This window comes from Papio anubis, chromosome 20, assembly GCF_008728515.1.
Source record: "Papio anubis isolate 15944 chromosome 20, Panubis1.0, whole genome shotgun sequence".
NCBI classification, from domain to species: Eukaryota; Metazoa; Chordata; class Mammalia; order Primates; family Cercopithecidae; genus Papio; species Papio anubis.
Window position 1 is genome coordinate 4,339,192 of NC_044995.1, and position 20,790 is coordinate 4,359,981.

At 57.6% G+C, this 20,790-nt stretch overlaps 3 protein-coding genes across 3 annotated transcripts; 1 reads left to right on the top strand and 2 right to left on the bottom strand.

Annotated features, from left to right (window-relative positions):
- Positions 1-1,169: 1,169 nt before the first annotated feature.
- Positions 1,170-2,269, bottom strand: PTH2 (parathyroid hormone 2). The gene is made up of 3 exons (XM_003915890.4): positions 2,180-2,269; positions 1,959-2,083; positions 1,170-1,390 (listed from the first exon to the last, which is right to left on the bottom strand). Exons 2-3 carry the CDS (start codon positions 2,078-2,080, stop codon positions 1,216-1,218), a joined length of 297 nt encoding a protein of 98 aa, XP_003915939.1. The 5' UTR covers positions 2,081-2,083; positions 2,180-2,269; the 3' UTR covers positions 1,170-1,215.
- Positions 2,270-2,435: 166 nt separating this feature from the next.
- Positions 2,436-8,195, top strand: GFY (golgi associated olfactory signaling regulator). Its single transcript, XM_009194960.4, has 5 exons — positions 2,436-2,743; positions 4,513-4,549; positions 5,207-6,667; positions 7,147-7,323; positions 7,824-8,195. Exons 3-4 carry the CDS (start codon positions 5,485-5,487, stop codon positions 7,224-7,226), a joined length of 1,263 nt encoding a protein of 420 aa, XP_009193224.2. The 5' UTR covers positions 2,436-2,743; positions 4,513-4,549; positions 5,207-5,484; the 3' UTR covers positions 7,227-7,323; positions 7,824-8,195.
- A 339-nt stretch (positions 8,196-8,534) lies between these two features.
- On the bottom strand, positions 8,535-20,504 carry SLC17A7 (solute carrier family 17 member 7). Its single transcript, XM_003915892.2, has 12 exons — positions 20,271-20,504; positions 15,848-16,100; positions 14,482-14,600; positions 14,083-14,197; positions 13,917-14,004; positions 13,422-13,508; positions 13,188-13,330; positions 11,952-12,101; positions 11,660-11,792; positions 10,487-10,597; positions 10,163-10,290; positions 8,535-9,960 (listed from the first exon to the last, which is right to left on the bottom strand). Exons 1-12 carry the CDS (start codon positions 20,330-20,332, stop codon positions 9,667-9,669), a joined length of 1,683 nt encoding a protein of 560 aa, XP_003915941.1. The 5' UTR covers positions 20,333-20,504; the 3' UTR covers positions 8,535-9,666.
- Positions 20,505-20,790: the final 286 nt, after the last annotated feature.

Sequence of the window (20,790 nt, forward strand, 5' to 3'; positions counted from 1 at the left end):
CTGGCCCTCTGTGGACCATGGGGTTGCCATGGTTACCCTTGAGGGCGGAGCTGAAGGGCAGGCTGGACCTCCCGGGAGAGAGACAGATTTTGATTGGCTCTTTTCTCACTTCACCTGCAGCCCAGGTAGCTCCCCGCCCTTTCCCTGTCCTTTTTGGAGCCTGACCCCTACTCCTCTCTCCTCTTCTCCTGCCCCAGCCTGGCGCCCCGGTGGTCTCCCGAGAAGGAGACCTGAAGTCGGAAAACCCTGAAAAAAAAATCGCTGGAGGCTGCTGTGAGAGGAGGAAACCCTTTTCAAAAAAAAAAAAAGCATTTTGCTACGTGACAGGCGCTGTGCTGAAATCTTACGAAGGATAGCTTATTTGATCCTCCAAGCAGATGAAGAAAAGGAGGCACGGAGACCGATGTCAAGAAGGCTTTCTCAATACTACGCAGCTAGATTTGGAGGACCCTGGGTTTGGATGCTAGGGCTGCCTCACACCAGGGCCCACGATCTTTCCACTGTGCCTAGGGAGAAGTCTGGAAGTGGTGGGAGGGAGGAACAGCGAAATGCAAAGGTGAGAGCTGGTGGAGAGACAGATAGAAACCTAACGGAGGAAAAAAAGGAAGATATGAAGGAGTCAGGCAGAGGAAAAAGGAAAAAAGAAAGTGAGGGAGAAGGAAAGGAAGAGTTTCAGAGGCAGAAGGAGAATAGAGAGAGGAGGCAGAGATTCTCAGAAGACCAGAAAGCCAAGAGAGTAAAAGGGGAGATACCCGCAAGGACTCAGGGAGACGGGGACACATACCCAGAGAGGAAAGAGACCCAGAGAGGAAAGAGACCCAGAGAAGGGGGCAGAGACAGAGGAGGATAGAGACCTTGGAGATTACAGAGAAACAGAAGGGGACAGAGACGGGGGTAGGGAGGGACAGGGACCCAGAATGAAAGGAGGGGACAGAGCGGAGGTGGGGGGCGGTAGGGAAGCAGAGATCCAGAAATAGGAAAGAAGCTAGCTTCCTGGACAAAGACAGAGGCAGAGAAACGGAATTGAGGAAAGAAAATAGAGTGGGAACTGAGGGGAGAGATGCCAGAGTGGCCGACGCAGAGTTCTGTCTCTTTTCTACCCCAACCTTTCCAGCCCCGCGCCCCCAACCCAACGCACACGCAGGTCGCACAGGAACGAGGCACAGTCCGGAGCGCACGGCAGGGTCTTTATTAAGATGGGGACAGGCGGCGCGCTCAGCGCGCGTCCAACACCAACAGCTTGTGCATGTACGAGTTCAGCCAGTGGCGGCGCTCGAGGGCGGCCAGCAACCGCGCGCGCTCCCGGAAGGCCGCGTCGTCCGCCAGCGCCAGGCTCCTCCGCGGCCGGGGGGTGGCGGGATCCGCCCAGGCCGGTCCTGGGGGGCGGAGGCTGTGGAGAGACTCGGTGACCGCGCGTCCAGATCCGCGCTCGCCGCCGCCTGTCCTCCCCGCGGTCTAACTTGAAGCCCTATTACTGCCCCGTCGGTGGAGTGGGTCGGTCCGGCTCCCTCTGTCTCGTTCTCTGTGTGGGTCTCTGTCTCTCTGCTCACCAGGTTCGAAACTCCCCGGGTACTGAGACCGAGTCTGATGCACTTGTCCGCCCACAGCGCTCAGCACATGGCCAGGCGCACACCAAGAACCCACTAAACGTTGCTCAAAGAACGAATCCATTTCTGCATTGGCTCCTTTCCAGCCTTCTCCATGCCTTTCTCGGGATCTATCTTTCTGTGTCTCTTTCCCTTGCTGATTCTCTGTCCATTCCCGCACCACCACCACCACCACCAAACCCTCCTCCCGCCTTCCACCACCCCTAGTCTCTGTCTTCTCGCTGGGTCTCGGTCGCCCTCTCTTTGGGCTTCTGTCCCTCTTTCTGGGTCTTCTGTCCCCTTTCTCTTTGGTTCTCTTCCCACTTCTCCAGGTCCCCACCCCTCCCTGGGAGTTCTGGCCCTGGCACCTACCTGAGGACCCCGACCTGGGGCAGGGCGACTCCCGAGGCAGTGCGGACGCCCCAGGGCACCACTAGCAACAGCAGCAGCAGCAGCCGAACCCGAGGGCTCCTGGACACCTGGCGGGTCTCCATCACCTGTGAACCAGAAAGGGGCTCAGTGGGGCTGCATCCCGGCCCAGAAACCCCGGCCCTACCATGCACCCACCCCCAGCTTCCCGCACGGTCCCCTACCGCGCAGTGGGCTCAGGCAGCGATGCTGGCAGCCCCCTTATATCGCCTCCGCAGCCCCCGCACCGGGCAGTGACGCAGGCCGGGGGGCCGGGGGCGCGGGGTCACCCCCTCCCCAGGCTCATTAGGAGCCGCCAGCGGTAATGAGGAGCCGGGGGTGGGGGACCTGCCGCTGCCTTGGCCGCCACCAACTAATTGGGACCAGAAGCTGGACCTGAGACGAGGGAGGGGGAGAGACAGACAGACAGAGAGGTGGACACAGGGGGTGTGTCAGAGGGCTAAAAATAGAGACTGGCGGAAGGACCGTCAGAGGAACAGAGACACAAAGAGAAGGACAAAGACAGAGTGGCCGAGGAAGAAATAGAAAGAAAGGGAACGACGGAAAAAGAAAGGAAAAGGAAGAAAACAAGAAAAGAGAGCAAAGGAGATGGAAACGAACAGTCAGACGGAGATGGAGGAGAGAAAGAAAAGGCTCTCAGAAAGACAGACGGCAATGGAAGGACGTCCTGGCCTGGACCGAGCTGCCCAGAGATAAATCCAGCAGGGAGAGGCCCAGAAAGACCGATGGTGAGATAGTGAGGGGGTAAAAGGCAAGAAATGGCAAAGGGTACGTGTGGCAGGGGTGTGAGGACAGGAAAAGTAACAGACATCAGAAAAGCCTCAGAGAGAGAGTGAAGAGGGGAAAACAGACAGGGCTCCTGAGCTGCCCTGAGGATGTGTCTAAGTCCTTATCTGAGAGGAGTTTGGGGGTGCTGTTAAGATTAAAGCCCAGTCCTCCTCACACTGACTCTTTTTTTGTGTTTGTTTGTTTGAGATGGAGTCTTGCTCTTGTTGCCCAGGCTGGAGTGCAATGGCACCATGTCGGCTAACTGCAACCTCCACCTCCCAGGTTCAAGCCATTCTGCCTCAGCCTCCCTAGTAGCTGGGATTACAGGTGTCCACCATCACTCGTGACTAATTTTTGTATTTTTAGTAGAGACGGGGGTTTCGGGGCCTGGCGCGGTGGCTCAAGCCTGTAATCCCAGCACTTTGGGAGGCCGAGACGGGCGGATCACGAGGTCAGGAGATCGAGACCATCCTGGCTAACACGGTGAAACCCCGTCTCTACTAAAAAATACAAAAAACTAGCCGGGCGTGGTGGCGGGTGCCTGTAGTCCCAGCTACTCGGGAGGCTGAGGCAGGAGAATGGCGTAAACCCGGGAGGCGGAGCTTGCAGTGAGCTGAGGTCCGGCCACTGCACTCTCCAGCCTGGGTGATAGAGCGAGACTCCGTCTCAAAAAAAAAAAAAAAAAAAAAGAGAGACGGGGGTTTCGCCAAACTGTTGGCCAGGCTGGTCTTGAGCTCCTGACCTCGTGATCCGCCCGCCTTGGCCTCCCAGTGTGTTGGGATTACAGGCATAAGCCAGCGTGCCCAGCCCACGCTGACTCTTAAGAGGGGCCTCAGCCGGGTGCAGTGGCTCACACCTGTAATCCCAGCACTTTGGAAGGCCGAGGTGGGTGGATCACTTGAGATCAGGAGTTCAAGACCAGCCTGGCCAACGTGGCGAAACTCCTTCTCTACAAAAATACATAAATTAGGTGTGGTGTAATCCCAGCTGCTTGGGAGGCTGAGGCAGGAAAATTGCTTGAACCCGGGAGTAGGAGGTTGCAGTGAGCTGAGATTGCACCACTGCACTCCAACAGAGAGAGACTGGGCAACAGAGAGAGACTCTGTCTCAAAAAATAATAATTTTAAAAAAAGGAGCCTCTATACACAGTGAGGAGAAGATGGGCAAAACTTGGAAGTCCTACAGAGCAGTAGCAATTTGGGATGTGGGAACTTGGGCTCCTAGTTTCTTAGGAAGGTGGTAGCAGAAGCTTGGGCTCCTGAGTCTAAGAGTGGATGGGACAGGGACCCAGATTCCTATGTTCTGGGAGAGGATGAGGCTAGGGACTTGGATTCCTGGATCTGAGGAAGGAAGGAGGTAGAGGACTGGAGTTCTGAGTCTAGGGGGAGGGAGCTGTGGGGTACAACTTAGGGGACTTGAAATAGGAAGGTACCAGAGAACTAGACCCCTGGGTTTCCAGGTAGGAGAGGGTAGAGGACCAGGACCACTGGTTTCAAAAAGATAGTTTGACTGGGCCACATCTCCAGTAGATCATTCCAGTTTCTAACTCCCTTCCCCACCCCAGAGATAATGTCCTTTACTTCTGTCCCTTTAAGAGTCTAAGTCTGTCGCTAGGCTCCCAGGATCCCCTGGGAGGGGTTCAGTTGCATCACCTGTGTGCCCCTGAGACCCTACCTCTCACCGCCCTGCCCAGAGCCATTCTGTAACATTCACTGTTCTCTGCATCCAGCTCTGCTCATCTGCTGTTATCTTGGACACCAGAGCAGGTAAGAGACCCCAGGACCTCAAGGAAGCCTGTCCAATCGATGTGTAGGCCGCCTCCACCTCCACCTGACCACAGACCTATGCTTCTCTGCCCATACTAGCCCCAGCAATGCGGAAATCCTAGCTCCATCCTCAATAACAGACTTGAGAGTCCTGCTCCAAAGCTCTCATCTTCAAGTCCTAACCCCTCCACTCTGCAGAGCCCAGACCTCCAGACCCTGAGGACTCGGAGGTCCCAATTCCTTTCTAACTCAGGAACCAAGAGCTCAAGGCCTCTTATCTCCTTTCACCCCTGTTATCCAGCCCCTAGACCTTGCTCCCTCAAAATTCTAGGCATCTGAACTACCAGCCTTCTCCTCCCTACAGAACCAGGAGCCAGGAACCTCAGCCCCCTCACCCTGCAAGACCCAGGAATCTGAACCCCCAGCAACTTTCTTAACCCAGAACCCAAACGTCTCCCTCCTCCCTCAAATCCATGAGTCCAGCCCTCAGCCCTTAGTAGCCTCCTGTAGTGTAAACAACTGCTGAGTCGAGGTGTCCCGGGGGACCTCGGAGAGGAATGAGATCCCGCGTCCCCTCGAAGGCCTGACACCCTCCAAAGTCGAAGTCGAGGAGATCTGGGGGCCTGGAGAGGTATCGTTCTTTCCCAATTTTTCTAGGACCCCTCGGTGAAACAGAGAAGGAGATTAACTACGACTCCCAAGAAGCCCCGCGCCTCAGTCTCCCTTGGCTACCGTGGCCACCGCCCCACAGCCTCCAAGGGACTTGCGACTGGGTTCTCCTCCCATCCCTGGCGCCAAACTGGGCCCCGGTCGGACGCGGTCCACCTGTGGGCCAGTGGGCGTGGCCTCCAGGAGTGGGCGGGGCTCCTGGGAGCCTTCGGCCTTAACCCCTTCCTTCCCGCTCCCCCTCGCAGCTATAGGTATCTCCCAGAGCTATGAAATCGTTCAGCCGGATCCTCTTCCTCGTCTTCCTCCTCGCCGGCCTGAGGTCCAAGGCCGCTCCCTCAGCCCCTCCGCCTTTGCGCTCTGGCTTTCCGGACGTGGCCCACCCCTCTGAGACCTCCCCTCCGAAGGGTCCTTCTGAAAATTCCACACGAGATCGCCTTAACCCAGAATTTCCTGGGACTCCTTACCCTGAACCTTTCAAGCCACCTCATACAGTTTCCCTGGAAACCTTCCCACTTGGCTTCACTGAGACCCCCAACCCTGACCTCCGGGAAACCCCGCACCCACAGTCTCCTGAAACGCCCAAAGCTGACTCACTCACAGCGTCAATATCAGAATCCCTGGATATCCCCAAAACCAACCTCTCCAAAATGACACACCTAGATTCTTCTGAGACCCCCACACCTGGCCCAACGGAAATGCCACGCCCAGGGTCCCCTGAGACCCCCAAACCTCACTTCTCCAAACCTTCACGCCCAGAATTTCCTGAGACCCCAAACACTGACCTTATGCAAACTGTACCCCAAGAATCCCCAGAGATTCCCCAACTTAATGCAACTGAAATCTCACAGGCAGAAATCTCTGAGACCTCAAACACTGGCCCTACCAAGACCCCTGACCCCAAATCTCTGGAAACCCATGACCTCAACTCCACTGAGACCCCAAACTCTGAATTTCTCCAAGCTCTCCATCCTGACCCTTCTAAAAGCCCCCACCCAGAATCCCATGTAACCCACAATCCCAGCCCCACCGAAATTTCCCAAACAGAATTCCCCACAACCTACTACCAAAATGCAACAAATGTCCCCAGGACCTCCGACCCTCAAATCTCCACTAGTCTCTACCCAGAAACACCTGCGCCCTTCAAGGATGAAGCCACTGCTCTAAATGAGCTGTCGCTGAATCCCAAACCAGAAACCCCTGCAGCCATCCAGCCCGACTCCCCAAAATTACCCACTTCAGATTCTCCAGGAACGATTGAGCTGAAGGCCCCCCAGAACTCTGGCCCTAAGGAGTCCAATGCGCCTCCTCCCTCAGCCCGGATTGTAGGTCCCCCTGCTCTTCCAGGGCCCCCCAATCAGTTGGCCCCTGCCACTCTGCGGGCACCCCAGAGGCACAGCCCAGGTGAAGGAGTCAACACTATCGTCGTGGTGGAGAGAGTGAAGGAGACCGGTGAGGGGCGGGAGCCGGACTCCTGGGTCTGAGGGAGGAGGGGCTGGGGGTCTGGACTCCTGGGTCTGAGGGAGCACAGATTGGGGCCCTGGACTCCTGGGTCCCAGGGAGAAGGGCTGGGGGCCTGGACTCCTGGGTCTGAGGGAGGAGGGGCTGGGGGCCTGGACTCCTGGGTCTGAGGGAGGAGGGGCTGGAGATCTGGACTCCTGGGTCTGAGGGAGGAGGGGCTGGAGATCTGGACTCCTGGGTCTGAGGGAGGAGGGGCTGGGGGCCTGGACTCCCGGCCCAGGGAGTGAGGGCTGGATGATTCTGGACCTGGCCCAGGAGGAGTGCCAAGATCTGGGACTCCTGGGTCTGGGGATAAAGAGTTTTGGGGAACAGGAATTCCTGGATCTGAGGGAGGAGGGGCTAGGAGCCTGGACCCCTGGGTCTGAGAGAGGAGGGGGTTAGGAGCTTAGATTGCTGGTCTCCCGCTTCAGGCGTGACTCTGGTGGGGCGACCACATGGAGCAGCAGGCGGGGCCCTCTTGCTCTGTTCCCTTTCTGCAGTCAGCGGTTGACAAAAGCATCTTGTGCTGCTGTGGTGTCTCCACCGCCGGGCAGCTCGACACCGGCCCTTCGCACATCACCGGCTTCCAGACGACGGAGATGAGCCAGGTGAGCGCCCTGCCCCTTGAATGCCTGCACTTTTCCATAACCTGGTCTCTCCCGGCACTTTAGGGCGCCCAGCCAAAAAAGCACAGGTCCCCCATCCGAGGTCAATGAAAGCCCTGGCTCTTCCATGGCCACGTCCAGCCCCCTAAATGTCTGCAATTTCACACAAGTGTCCAGTGCCGCTCCCAATGTGGTTGGAAACGGCTTCAGGCCCAGAGCCGGTGGTCCCCGCCAGCCCCGCCGCTGCCCCTCCAGGTGCGCGGCCCGGAGCCCTGCACTCCCCGCCCTCCACCGCAGGCCCCGCCGCTGCTGCTCGGACGCCACGCCTCCTGGTTTCCGCAGCGGCCCCGACCCTTTTTATTGAAAACTCAGTTCAAATGCAGATTCGGAATCCTCTCTCCGGCCTCCTGATTGGTCAGCCGCACAAAAGGGGCCCTGGAGATGATCTGCAAGGGGGCCTGGAGGGTCAGCCCAGATATGACCACGCCCCTTTGCTCCCACAGTTCTGCATTTGGACGCCCCGAAAGACCCCTACGACCTCTACTTTTATGCACCGGATACCTGGGTCCCTTCCCACATCGCCACCAAGCAGCCCCCGCCCACACCTCCGCTGCCACCAAAGCTGCCCCCGCCGCCCCGCGTGGGTCGCCCGCAGCGTCTGGAGGCCTTGTCCCCAACCACGCTCCCCAACAACTTCGTGTAAGCCCCACCGAGTCCTGCCGGACCTGCACATCCCCGCAGTGAGGGAAAACCCTGCTCTCCTGGCATGCTTAGCTACCCAGTAGTCCTCTAGATAAAGGGTCTAATATACAGAGATGCTTGCGCTGTGATCAGAGAACAAGGTCTGAGACCGAATAAATATCATGTTCCCATGGCTAGACCCCTCCTCTGACCTGAGCCCTGGGGTGCGAGGGGGCTGGAATCTGAGACCGCTGGAACTTAGCGAGGAGGGGCTGGGGTATGGACCCCTGGATCTGAGGAAGGAGGGGCTGGGGGCCTGGACTCCTGGGTCTGAGGGAGGAGGGGCTGGGGGCCTGGACCCCTGGGTCTGAGGGAGGAGGGGCTGGGGTCTGGACCCCTGGGTCTGGGGGAGGAGGGACTGGGTCTGGATCCCTGGAACTGAGGAAGGAGGAGCTGGGGGCCTGAACTCCTCAATCTGAGGGAGTAGGGGACTGGGGACCAGGATGCCTGTGACCTCCACATCCAAGAACAACTGAGCCTGTACACCAAAGCTTTTATTGGGAGTGGGGCAGGGCAGGATTTACAGTCACAGAGACAGAGACACAAAGACACAACCCTGCACCGGGAAGAAACACCCCTGTCCCCTGCCCCATTCCCTTTCATGGGATTCTGTGATTTCTCTATAGGTTCCCCAAATTCTAAGCTGAAAGAGGGGTGTCTAAGAGGGGAAGGATCCCAGATTTTGAGTCATTAAGCCCCTGAGGGACACGACAAATGGCCACTGAGAAACTGAGGGTAGTTTGAAACCACCCAGGAGAATAAAGTGCGAGGAATCGGGGAGGGGGCATCATGAAACCACCACGCGGGAGTTCAGTGGGTGGTGGCTTCAAACCTTTGAGTTCATGGACTTGAGCAGCCACTATTTAGACCTGAAAACCACGTCAGAAAAAGTGCATGGGGGTGGAGAGGCATATTGTTAAAATTGCGATTTTGGCTGTTTCCCCAGACATTATGCTAAGCTAGGGAGAAGAGGGTCTTGGGAAATTTGGTGCTTTCGCAGAATCTGCTGGTAGGGGAAATGTGAAGTGGGCGAGGAAGGGGGGACTTGAAACCGCCATTTTCCCTCAGAAACGCTGGTGAGAATCAATCCCTGGAATGGCGGGGAGGAGTGATTGGTTAAACCAATCTGGAAGATGCAGAACAGAGTTGGGAGAGATTTGAAACTTCTAGAGGAGGACCTTGAATTTTTCTGGAAGGAGAGGGGAGCTGAGTGATCTCAAGGGTTATCCTGAGAGTCCCTGGAGATAAAGGAAAGTGAGGGGGGGCGGAGGGGGGGTGCCTCAAAACCACAAGAGAGAGTAAGAGGTTGAACTGTCCATTCAAATAAAGCCCTGAAAGGAGAGATTTGAAACCACTGAGGCAGAACGGGTGGAGAGGGAACCTTTAGGGGAATTTGGGTATCCTTGAAACTGTCAGTCTGCAGCTTCACTACCCCTGAGAGGCAATTGGGAAGGAAAGAGGATTTGACAGCACTGGGAACAAGGGAGAGTGCTTCTTAGGCCTGAGGCAGGACAGAGAGGAGCAGGGTTCCTTGACACTGTCACTCAGGCCAGAGATGAGTGGAGTGGAGGTCCTGGAAACTGCCATTCAGTGGGAGGCACATGGTCAGTAGTCCCGGACAGGGGGTGGGGGCCTGGGGGGCTGAAATGTGCTGTGTGTGGCCCCATAGGAGGGAGGTGGTGCAGGGGGTGCCCCCGGGGGCTCAGCCTCATCCTCCATTTCGCTGTCGTCACTGCCAGCCAGCTGGTCATGGCCAACAAATCCACACTTCTCCTCGCTCATCTCCTCAGGCTCTGCCCACGGCTGCTTCTCTCCAGAAGCAAAGACCCCGTAGAAGATGACACCTCCATAGTGCACCAGGGAGGCAATTAGGAACACGTACTGCCACTCCTCCCGAGTCTGCAGGGGACAACAGGGCTGAGGTCAAATGGGAGGACAGAGAAACAGAGGCGGAGAGAGGGGGAGGCCTAGAGGAAGGGAGGCAGAGACCCAGAGAGGCTGAAAGGGCAGGAATGGCACCCCAGAGACAGCGCCACCACGTGGTCGGCTAGGTACCAAGCACACACTTGGAGGGCGAGTGAGTCAGGACTGCGGCACAGACCTTGTGCTTAGTCATGGCCCCCACGATGATGGGGCACACCATCCCCGACAGTGTGCCCACGCCGTTGGAGATGCCCATGAGGATGCTGGCGTAGCGCGGGGCTATGTCCAGGTGGTTCACGTTGAACCCTGGCGGAGAGACAAGTCGGAAGAAGTCTCACCGGAATCTCACTCGAGTGATTCCCACTGGGACGTTCTCAACCCTCTCGCCTCCACACCACTCATGTTCCACCTTTTGTGAGGCTGAGAGGCCCCGTTCCTGAGCCAGGAAGTTCCCTACAGAGCTGACCAGAGTCCCCCCAAGCTGCGGATCCGCGGTTCTCACCAGAGATGGCGAAGCCGCTGAAGCCCACGGCTAGGACCAGGAAGGAGATGGCCACGCCCTTGGAGTGCGAGTAGCCGACCACCAACAGCAGCGTGGCTTCCATGCCGAAGCCTGCAGAGGAGGGGGGCCGCGTCTTCTGAGTGTCGGCCGGAGTGGGGCACAGGATGCCCCACACCACCCTTCCAGACCTGCTCCAGCCCCAAACCGCCTCTATCCGCCCAAGTCTGGCCACCTCCACACCCAGGCCTCCTCGCGCCTTCCACGCCACCCGCGCCCACCCTAACCAGGCACCTACTTCTCCAAGACCCAGCCCTGACCACGCCCACCAACTCCATCGCCCCTCCTGTAGCTCCACCCCTTGACTAGGCCACGCCCCGAACACGTAGGATCCCTGCTGTGCCCCTTCACACCTTCCCCTCAATCCCCACTCACGAGTTTTTTTGTTTTTGTTTTTGTTTTAATTTTTAATTTTCGTTTTAAGAGACAAAGTCTCACGATGTTGCCCAGGCTGGTCTCAAACTCCTGAGCTCAAGTGATCCACCTGCCTCCGCCTCCCAAAGTGCTGGGATTACAGGTGTGAGCCACCAAGCCCTGACTGTTTTTAAATTTTTAATTGTAATTTTAATTTTTCTAGAACAAAGTCTCGCTCTGTCGCCCAGGCTGGAGTGCTGTGGCGCGATCATAACTCACTGTAGCCTCGCATTTCTGTGCTCCAGCGATCCTCCCTTCTCAGCCTCCCAAGTAGGTGGGACCACAGGCGCGCGCCATCACGCCTAGCAAATCCCACTCGTTAGACAGCAGGCCCCCTAGACCCTGTCTCTCCTTGTGCCCTACTCATAGCGCCTCCTCATCACCTAGTTCGTGTCCTACCACACCCAACTTCGCGCAGGCCTTGTCCTTCCGGGCCCAACTTGGTCTCGCCTCTGCTCTACCCGGGAAGTCTCGTCCACCCTGCCCTTCCACGCGGTGACCCTTGGACGGCCGCGTGACAGCCCCTTTCATCCAGGCCTGCCCTGCCCCGGCTCCGCCCTGTTGGCCACAGCCCTTTGCATAGAAAGGGACTCCTGGGGCAGGCTAGATGGTTTCCGCCTGTAACCACGCCCCATCACCTCTCAATCCCTCTCTGCTCCACCCAGGCTGTCCTAGAGCCGGCCCAGGCCCCGCCCCACTCACCCCCGCAGTTCATCAACTTGCGCACGTTGGTGGTGGACATGATGCGGCGGCTCCTCAGGAAGTCCGCGATCTGGCCGCCGATGGGCACGATGATGGTCATGACCAGGTGGGGCAGAGCGGATACCAGGCCTACCTGCGGGAACAGGTGTATAGGGGAGACAAGGGTTCGGGGCCGCCGGCTCGGCGTCTCTGCCCGGTCGGTCCACCACCAGCTCCTCCCTGCCTCGGGATCCCGGCCAGTTCCCTCCTGCCGACCCCTCCGCGCCCCCCGCCCTCTCCTCCAGGGCTCTACCTTGCTGATCTCGAAGCCGAACACTTCTTCGAAGTAGGCAGGCTGGGAGATGAGCAGCAGGTAGAACGTCCAGCTGCGGCAGAAGTTGGCCACGATGATGGCGTAGACTGGCATAGACGTGAAGAAGCGCCGCCAGGGAGTGCTAAACTTCTGTGGGGGCGAGGGGAGGGCCGCTAAGACAGAGAGCGGGGCTGAGGGCTTCTCCGCGTCCCTTCAGGGACCCCAGTATAGTTCTGCGGAGACCAAAGGATCCCGACCGCACTGAAACTTCTGTGGACCCAAAGGCGCGAGCTACACCATGTTGCCGTGAGGACCCAGGGATCCTAGCCTGAAGGCGACCCTTGAGTGATGAAGGAGTCCTGACCCTATGGTAGCCTCTCAGATCCTCAGGTGTCCGGGCCCCTCAGGGACCTGTCTTTTTCCTTTTTTTATTTTTAGTTTTACTTTTTGTATTTTGTATTTTGCATGGAGACGGGTTCTCTCCATGTTGCACAGGCTGGTCCCGAACTCCCGGGCTCAAGCGATCCTGCATCCTCTACCCCCCAAGTGTTGGGATTGCAGGCGGAAGCCACTGAGCCTGCCCTAGGAGTCTCTTCTTATGCAAAAATGCCCCCAAAATACAGCCTCAATCCAAGGTCTAAGCAGAACCCCCACTTTTTTTTTTTTTTTTTTTTTTTTTTGAGATGGAATCTCGCTCTGTCGCCCGGGCTGGAGTGCGGTTGGCGCGACCTCGGCTCACTGCAAGTTCGGCCTCCCTGTTTCACGCCATTCTCCTGCCTCAGCCTCCCGAGTAGCTGGGAATACAGGCACCCGCCACCATGCCCGGCTAATTTTTTGTCTTTTTAGTAGAGAAGCAGTTTCACCATGTTAGCCAGGATGGTCTCGATCTCCTGACTTCGTGATCCGCCCGCCTCGGGCTCCCAAAGTGCTGGGATTACAGACGTGAGCCACCGCGCACGGCCGCAAAATCCCCACATTCTAATCCCTTCTCTGCTGGCTTTAACCATGCCCTGTCAGCGATTCTAATCCCGCTCAACTCCCAACCTAACCCTGCCCCCAGCACCTGCGAATCCCGTCCTCCACGGTTGCAACCCGCCTCCTAGGTTCTAGCCCCTCTCTTTGCGTTCCAGTCCCGTCTCCTCTAGAGTCTGCAGGAACCCTTCCTGATCTACACGCTGTGCAGGTTAGTGGCCTGCTATCTCTCCCCGCCCCTTCCCCGAAGACTTGGGCCCGGACCGTGAGGGGGTTCATGAGTTTCGCGCTCTCTCCGATGGCGTCCTCGATGTACTTGCGCTCCTCCTCCGAGATGCTGGGATGCAGCGCGGGGGACTCGTAGGACACGAGCAGCCAGAACAGGTACCAGAAGATCCCGAAGCTGCCTGGGGGGGTCAGGAGGGGGATGGGAGCGGGGTGAGGACCGGCCCCGCTCTGCCCCAGCGCCACCCGGAACCAGGCATCCGGGTCCCTCACCGTAGACGTAGAAAACAGAGCTCCATCCTGAGTACTGCACAAGGACCCCGGCGAGGGGCATCGCGACCACCGCCCCAGCATAGGAACCTAAAGGGGAGGTTGAGGGGGAGAGAACAGGCCCATCTTCCCTCAGATCAAGGAGTGCGGACCCCCACCACTCCCACCTTTCCAGACACAGAATTACAGGCCACAGCCCCTCCTCCCTCAGACCCAGGAATCCAGGCCTAGCCCCTCCTCCCTTGGACACAGGAGTTCACGCCCCCAGCCCCTCCTCCCCCAGACCCAGGAGTCCAGGCCACCAGCCCCTCCTCCCTCAGACCCAGGAGTCCAGGCCATCAGCTCCTCCTCCCTCAGACCCAGGAGTCCAGCGCCATCTAGCTCCTCCTCCCTCAGACCCAGGGGTCCAGGCCCAGTCCCTCCCCACTCAGATGCAACAGTCCAGGCCTCAACCCCTCCTCCCTCAGATGCAGGAGTGAGGATCCCCCGTCTTCTCACCGCAAAAGGCTGTCGTCGCCAGGCGACTCCGTTCTAAGGGTGGGGCCCATTTGCTCCAGATCCCATGGCAGGCGGGGTATGTGACGCCCTAAAGAGGAGAAAACCAAGGTCATTGAGAAGAGGTGGGGTCCGAGCGAGGGCAGGGTCGTATCAGGTGGGGATTTACCTCTACCAACCCCTGCAGGATCCTCACGAAGATGACACAGCCATAGTGGACGCGGGCAGCCGAGGGTATCAGCATGTTTAGAGTGGATGTTGCCACAATAGCAAAGCCGAAAACCCTGATGGGAAGGGTCAGAGAAAAGGATCCAAGCTATCCAGCCATGCCCGGGATTCTGCCTTTACCGCTCACAGCAAGCTAGGCCCATTGGTCCCCAGGACCCCAGGTCCCACCACCTCTCTGACTTCCACCTTCCTCAATCGCAAGCCCCACCTTTCTCTAAGACCCACCCCCAAATCCAGGCCCCGCCCACTTCCCCAGAGGCAGCCCCAATTCAAGACCACGCCCTCTAACTCCACCCACACAACTATAGTTACCGCCCACTTTGAAACCCCACCACCGTACCTGTTGGCTGCAAATTTTTGGCAGATAAATCCTCCCGGAATCTGAGTGACAATATAGCCCCAGAAAAAGGAGCCATGTATGAGGCCGACAGTCTCTGGATCCCAGCTGAACTGGGCTTTCTGGGGGCCAAAACGTACATTAAATCAGCCGCCCTGCCCCAAGCTCTGCCGCTCCACCAATCAGCACCCACAGACTTAGCGCCTCGACCTATCAGCAACAAGGAACCCCTCCCACCTCCAAACGCCTGCCAATCAAAGCTCACACTATCTTTCTGTCAGTTAAAGTCTATGAACTCCGCTCTTCCACGTTGCTAGGGCCTATGCTGCCTTAACAACGGGGTCCATCACCACCTAGAAGCCTTGCTTTGCCTGCTTCCTTGCCTCCGTGAAAGCCTAGGGGCCCATGTATGATGATGACTCTCTCCACTTCTATCCAACTTATGAGCGTTTGCAGAGTGACTTGCACAGGGTCCAGGCGGGGACACGAAGCAGCCAAGGCGGCGGACCAGATTGGAAGGAAGCAAGGGGAGGAGCTTCAGGTAGGACAAAGGCACAAGTCAGGACTCTTTTCTGATGCAGAGGCAAGGCCTATACTGAAATTAAAATAGGAGAAAGGACAGGGCGCGGTGGCTCACGCCTGTACTCCCAGGGCTGGGAGGCCGAGGTAGGAGGATCGCTTGAGCCCAGGAGTTCGAGACCAGCCTGGGCAACATAGTGACACCTTGTCTCTACAAAGATAAAAATAAAAATGTTAGCTGGGTATGCTGGCGCGCTTACTGCTCAAAAGGCTGAGGCAGGAGAGTCTCTTGAGCCCAGGAGTTCGAGGCTGCAGTGATGGTGCCACTGCACTCCAGCTTGGGCGACAGAGCAATGGCTCCACTGCCCCGTAGCCTGGGAGACCCTGTGGGTCTTCAGACAAGGGACAGAACACATGGAGTGGGACGTAGGCAGTGGCTTCAAAAAAGGATCAAATTAAGGGAGGAACCTGGGATGGGACTGAGATTAAATAGATGTGACCCGGGAACATGAGTTTGGGGTACGGGTGTGAGCAAAATTGCTAGTAGGTCCAAAATGGGGCAGGGGCAACCCCTAGGGAACCTGATGTTGGGGCGGACTCTGTGTTTTTCAATCAAGCCCCTGGAAATAAGGGCGGGACTTCATTTAGATCAGGATGGGGCTTAGGAAACGGAGGCGGCCCCTAAGGCGAGGTCAGAACCAAGGGGCACACGGATTGGGCGGAGCTATTCCGGCAGCGTTTCGGAAGGGGCGTGGCCTGGACGTCTGGTGGGTGAGTGTGACGTCATGGGGGCGTAGGCGGAGCTCGGTGAGCAGGGCGGGGCTCTGCAAGGGCTCAGGCCTTGAGCTACCTGCACCACCACGTGGCCCCCGCGGTGGGTCGTGCTGTTATTGACCATGGAGACGATGGCCACGCCCAGGTTGCAGCGGATGCCAAAGCTGATACAGAAGCCCAGACCACTCATGATGGCGATAATGTAGCGGCGAGGGAGGCCGAAGCAGGTGCAGTCCACCACCGGCGGGTCCCGGGTCTGCGTGGTCACCGGGCGCCCATCCGCACTCAGCTCCAGCGTCTCCGCGCCTTCCTGCCGCTTCTCCAGAAGGCTGCGGGACAGCAAGAGCCAGAGACTCGGAAGTCCAGGCCCCCAGCCCCCTCAGCCCCAAGACAGAGGATCCAGGGCAAAACCTGCTTTTCAAGATCCAGAATTCTAAGCCTGCACCTCCTCCTTCACCAACAGTCCAGGTCCCTGGCTCCCTTGGCCCCCCGGGATCCAGAAATCCTCCATCTCCCTCAGACCGGGAATTCAGGCCCCTAACCCCCTCTTTCTTCACACTGAGGGTCTTCAGTCCCCTCTCCCAGCTGTGCCAAATCCTTCAACTCGGGAGATTTAGACCCCAGACAACCCTTTGGGATTCAAGAGCCCGTGCCCCCACTCCAAGGCCCAAAGACTCTCCAGCCGCCTCTCCCGGATAAGAGTCTATTCGAGGAAGCAAAAGGTGCTAAGGAGATGCTTCAGCAAAGGTGTCAAAAGAACAGATGCTTCTCAACCACGTCTGCTAGGGGGTGGGGAGATGTCCAGGACCCTGGGAATCCAGCAGCCCATCCCGGGCATCCCTAGGGAACCTTGAGCCCAGGCTGTCAGCCTAGGGGGTAGGGAGGGGAGTGGCGGGTGGTGTCCTGGCAGGGGACAGATGGCCCTGGTAGGGGGATTGGCTCATTCCCCAGCGTGACTCTCGCCCCCGCCCGTTCTGGATCCAGAATCAAGTCTGTGATGACGAAGAGGGTATTTGGAGGGCTGCCTCAAACCCAGGGAGAGGCTGCAGAAAGAGAGAGGTGCCTTCAGACAGGTGGAGAAAGACCCAAAAAGAGGGTGACAGAGATGAGGGGAGTTGTACAGAGGCCCAGAGAGAGGGGGTCACAGAGACCCAGAGAAGAAGGGAGAGAGATCCAGAGAAAGGGTAACAGAGATCTAGAGATGAGGAGACAGAAACCCAGAGAGACGGAGAGAGTAACAGAGAGAGAGGGGGACAGAGACCCACAGACATAGGGGGACAGAGACCCAGAGAGAGAGGGGGACAGAGACCCAGAGAGAGAGGGGGACAGAGACCCAGACAGAGGGGGAGAGAGAGACCCAGAAATAGGGAGACAGAGACCCAGAGAGGGAGGAGGTGGAAACCTAGAGAGGGAAGCAGACAGAGTCCCAAAGAGAGGCAGGGACAGAAACCCAGGAGATAGGACATAGATGCAGAGAGAAGAGAACAGAGATCCAGAATGCAAGAGAAAGATGGAGAGTCTGGGAGACAGAGGATAGGCAGGCTGGGGACGTGATTTGTAAGGTGCGGCCCTTCTCTGAGGTGGGTAGGCAGCCAGGGGATCGGGCTGGATCCCAGGAAGGGGCTGGAACAGATGGAGGCGAGGGAGACTGGGACGGGGGAGGAAGGAACAGCCAGACGGTCCAGGGGGAGGGAGGTGGAAGAGCTGCGAGAACACAGCAACCCCTCCCCATCCTAGAACTTAAGGAGGTGGGGAGGGGCAGTTAAGAAACAGGGGTGGGAGAAGCCGGGGAGTGGACAGAACCCAGAAGGAGTAGGAATGAGACCACAAGAGGAAGAAGACAGACAGCCAGAGATAGGGGGGATAGAAGCCACTAGGATGAATAGTACAGGATGGCAGGAACTCCCCCCACCCATCAGAACATGTCACCCAATGAGATTAGACTTTGACCCAGGTTGATATCAGATGATATTTGACCCTGAAACTCAAGATGTGATTGCAGCACCTGAAATGTGAGATTCCTTGTTAATATGAGGAGATGTCAGATCTCTAATCAAGGCTGTCTAAACAGGGGGTCTCAGTATCCCATATCTATAAAATGAGGGCAAGGGCAAAAATGCAAGAGAATGCAAGAGGGAACTTCAAGGTGATATCAATCATTTTAGAGCAAGAGGACCAAGGATACAGAGATGAAGGTGTCCCTGATGCTTTGCAGGGGACAAGGACAGAGAGGGGAGACCCTAGATGGAAACCCCCACCCTTCCCTGGATGCCCCAAACTCAGGCCTGGGGACTTGGCAATGAGGAAAAGCAACACTTAGGAGGCCATTACCCCAAATCGAGATATCTCAACTTCTCTCTCTCTGTCTCTGCTTCTCTCAGGATCTCTGTCCACTCCCCTACGTCTGTGTCTCCTTATGTCCTTCTGCTCTCTCTTCTCTTCCCATTGTACAACTAAGGAAACTGAGGCTCGGGGAGCTGAAGTAGCACTCCAAGATCACAGACAAGAACAGCAATGGGACCTGATCCCTTAATGGCCCTCGGCATCCCCCTGCCCAAGACCTGGCTCTCAGAAAGGAGGCACCTTGGGTTCTCTTCTCTCTAGCATCCCGTTCCCCCATGTCCTTGTCCCAAGTTGCCCTGGGTGCAAGGAAGCTCCCCACCAGCTGTGGCATCACTCATCTCAAGGAAGATCTCTGTTCTAGGCTTGGGAGGGAGACCGACCTGGGTTCAAATCATGGCGCTTGTACTCATTCACTGATCCCCCCAACCCCAGAAAGGAGCCTCAGTTTCCCCATCTTTGTCTAGAGGATTAAATGGGATCAACGCGTTGTCTCTAATATGGGGTATTCCGCTCTCCCTCCAACCATCAGAGCAAACCCCAGGCATTGGAAGCAAATGCTCTTCTCTGCACAAACTCCCTGCTGATGGTCCTGGCCAGAGCTCGGGGGTCTCTGGGGACCCAAGAGGTAACTCAGAGAGGTGAGAGTCAGGAGAGATTGACTGTGAGAAACCCAAGCACAGTTGAGAAACAGGCAGAGACTGAGGGAGGGGGCCTGAGGTACACATCCCTGCCGCTGCTACCCCCCAGCCCCCTCCACCAGCACGTCTCTTTCTCTCTCTCTCATTCTCCTGACTTCACACTGATGTATTTTGAGAAACTCGTGAAAGGAGGCGAGAAAAAGGGTGGGGAGGGGCTGGAAAATTGGAAAAAGAAGGGGTGAGGTTATCTCAGCTTCCCCTCCACCGCCAACCTCCGTCACTGCGCCATCCTCCTGCCCCCCTCCCCACTTCTGTCCAGCCTTATTCTTGTCTCTCATGTTACTAGAGGGTGGGGTAACTTTGGAGCTAAGAGGTGATCTGCAGCAAGCCAGACTGATGTTAGACTTAGCAAAGTACCCCATGGCCTAGTGAGGTGGACTGAAGCTCAGTGAAAGACAGGGTCAGGGCTGTGGGCCAAGGGGACAGGGCCTGAGGGCATGGCGGCAGGGGCATGGTGCTGATGAGGCCATCTCCTTCGTGCACTGTGGCCAGATATATTTTTAGGCTTTTCCGCAGCTGAGTAATTCATCTGACTTAGAGCCAAAGCTGGAGTTGGGGGTGAGAGCTTGTGGGGAGGTGTCCAGGTTATCCTGAGGGACACTCGGGTCACTGGGGTCATCAACCTGGTTGGGAGGGAGTCCCTCTCAACCCCAGCCTATATCCTTTGGGAAGGCTGTTCTTCCCCAGGAGCTGAAATTTTTGGCCTCTAACTCCTTTCTCTCCCAGGGACCCAGGGTGCTCTGACTTCTTCCATCCAGCTTAACCCCCTCAAGGACAACGGGCTATGAGCCCCAATCCGCTTTAGCTGCAGATTAAACTCCATGCCAGATAGAAACGGAAAGAGACACAGAGAGATGGAGAGACCCATGGTGGAAGAATTAAAACCCAGAGACAGGGACAGGGATCCAGAGAAGTGGGGACCAGAGATTCAGGGAAGAGGAGAGACCCAGAGAGAGGGGGACAGAGACTCCGAGTCAGGGGTTGTTAGAGATCCAGTGAGAGTAATGGCCAGAGAACCAGAGAGAGGGGCACAGAGATGCAAAGAAGCGGAGGCAGAGATCTAGGGAGAAGGAGAGGCCCAGAGAGAAGGGAGTGGAGATCTAGAAAAAGAGGGAGACGGAGACCCAGAGAGAAAGGAGGCAGAGACATCCAGAAGGAGACGGGGACAGAGACCCAGAAGCGGTGGGGGAGGGAGCCAGAGACCCGGGAGAGAGGGATTTACAGCACCAGAGAGAGTGGAGCAGGGTGGGGTGGGGTGCAGAAAAATGAACAGGATAATGGACAAGGCTCAATCAGGGAAAACAGCGCCGTCGGAGCCCACGGGAGAAAACTGGACAGATGGGTGGACCCCCATGCCGGGGTATCGCCCGTTCATCTGTCAGTCTGCGCCCAGGTGGGAATTAGCATCCTCCTCGGATCCTCCCACTCTTCTCCTCCCGGGACCCCTGCCAGGCTCACCGGTGCAGCTTCCCGAGAGCACGACCCGCTAGCTTCCGAAACTCCTCCTGGCGGAACTCCATGGTGGCGGCTCCCGCCGCGGGTCACCCCGCCGGTTCCCCCCCGCCGATCCCCCCGCCCGCGGGCCCGGGCGGCCGCGTCCGGGTTCCCGGGGTCCGCCCCGGCCCGGCCGGCCCCGCAGCTCCGCTCGGGGGGAAGGAGGCTGCGAGTGCAGGCGGCCCGGGGGCTGTCACAGGACTCAGCGCCGGGGGCGGGGCGCGGGAGGCCCCGCCCCAGCCCCACCAGGCCCCTCCCCTCGTCTGCCAGACCCGCCCCCTCTCGCAGCCTTTTCATCCTCGTCCTGTTTCCTCCTGAGCCTTCTAAGACCACGCCTCTGGGTTCTGAACTCACACCTCCGAGTTCACGCCCCCCAGTTCTGTTCCTTCCCCAAGCTACCCCCACATCCCCGTTCCATCCCCCTGGCTCCTACCCAGATTTTCTCTCCTCTCCTGAGTTCTCATCCCCATCATTTCTCTCCCCC

Bases quoted from the DNA above. Each gene is read 5' to 3' on its own strand.
- GFY (XM_009194960.4), top strand. From the start codon at position 5,485: ATGAAATCGTTCAGCCGGATCCTCTTCCTCGTCTTCCTCCTCGCCGGC. The intron at 6,668-7,146 runs GTGAGGGGCGGG...CTCCCGCTTCAG, and splicing joins GGAGAGAGTGAAGGAGACCG to GCGTGACTCTGGTGGGGCGA.
- PTH2 (XM_003915890.4), bottom strand. From the start codon at position 2,080: ATGGAGACCCGCCAGGTGTCCAGGAGCCCTCGGGTTCGGCTGCTGCTG. The intron at 1,391-1,958 runs GTAGGTGCCAGG...GTCTCTCCACAG, and splicing joins CCCCAGGTCGGGGTCCTCAG to CCTCCGCCCCCCAGGACCGG.
- SLC17A7 (XM_003915892.2), bottom strand. From the start codon at position 20,332: ATGGAGTTCCGCCAGGAGGAGTTTCGGAAGCTAGCGGGTCGTGCTCTC. The intron at 14,198-14,481 runs GTACGGTGGTGG...CCTTCCCATCAG, and splicing joins CAAAAATTTGCAGCCAACAG to GGTTTTCGGCTTTGCTATTG. The intron at 12,102-13,187 runs GTCCGGGCCCAA...TCGCCCCCACAG, and splicing joins AACTCATGAACCCCCTCACG to AAGTTTAGCACTCCCTGGCG.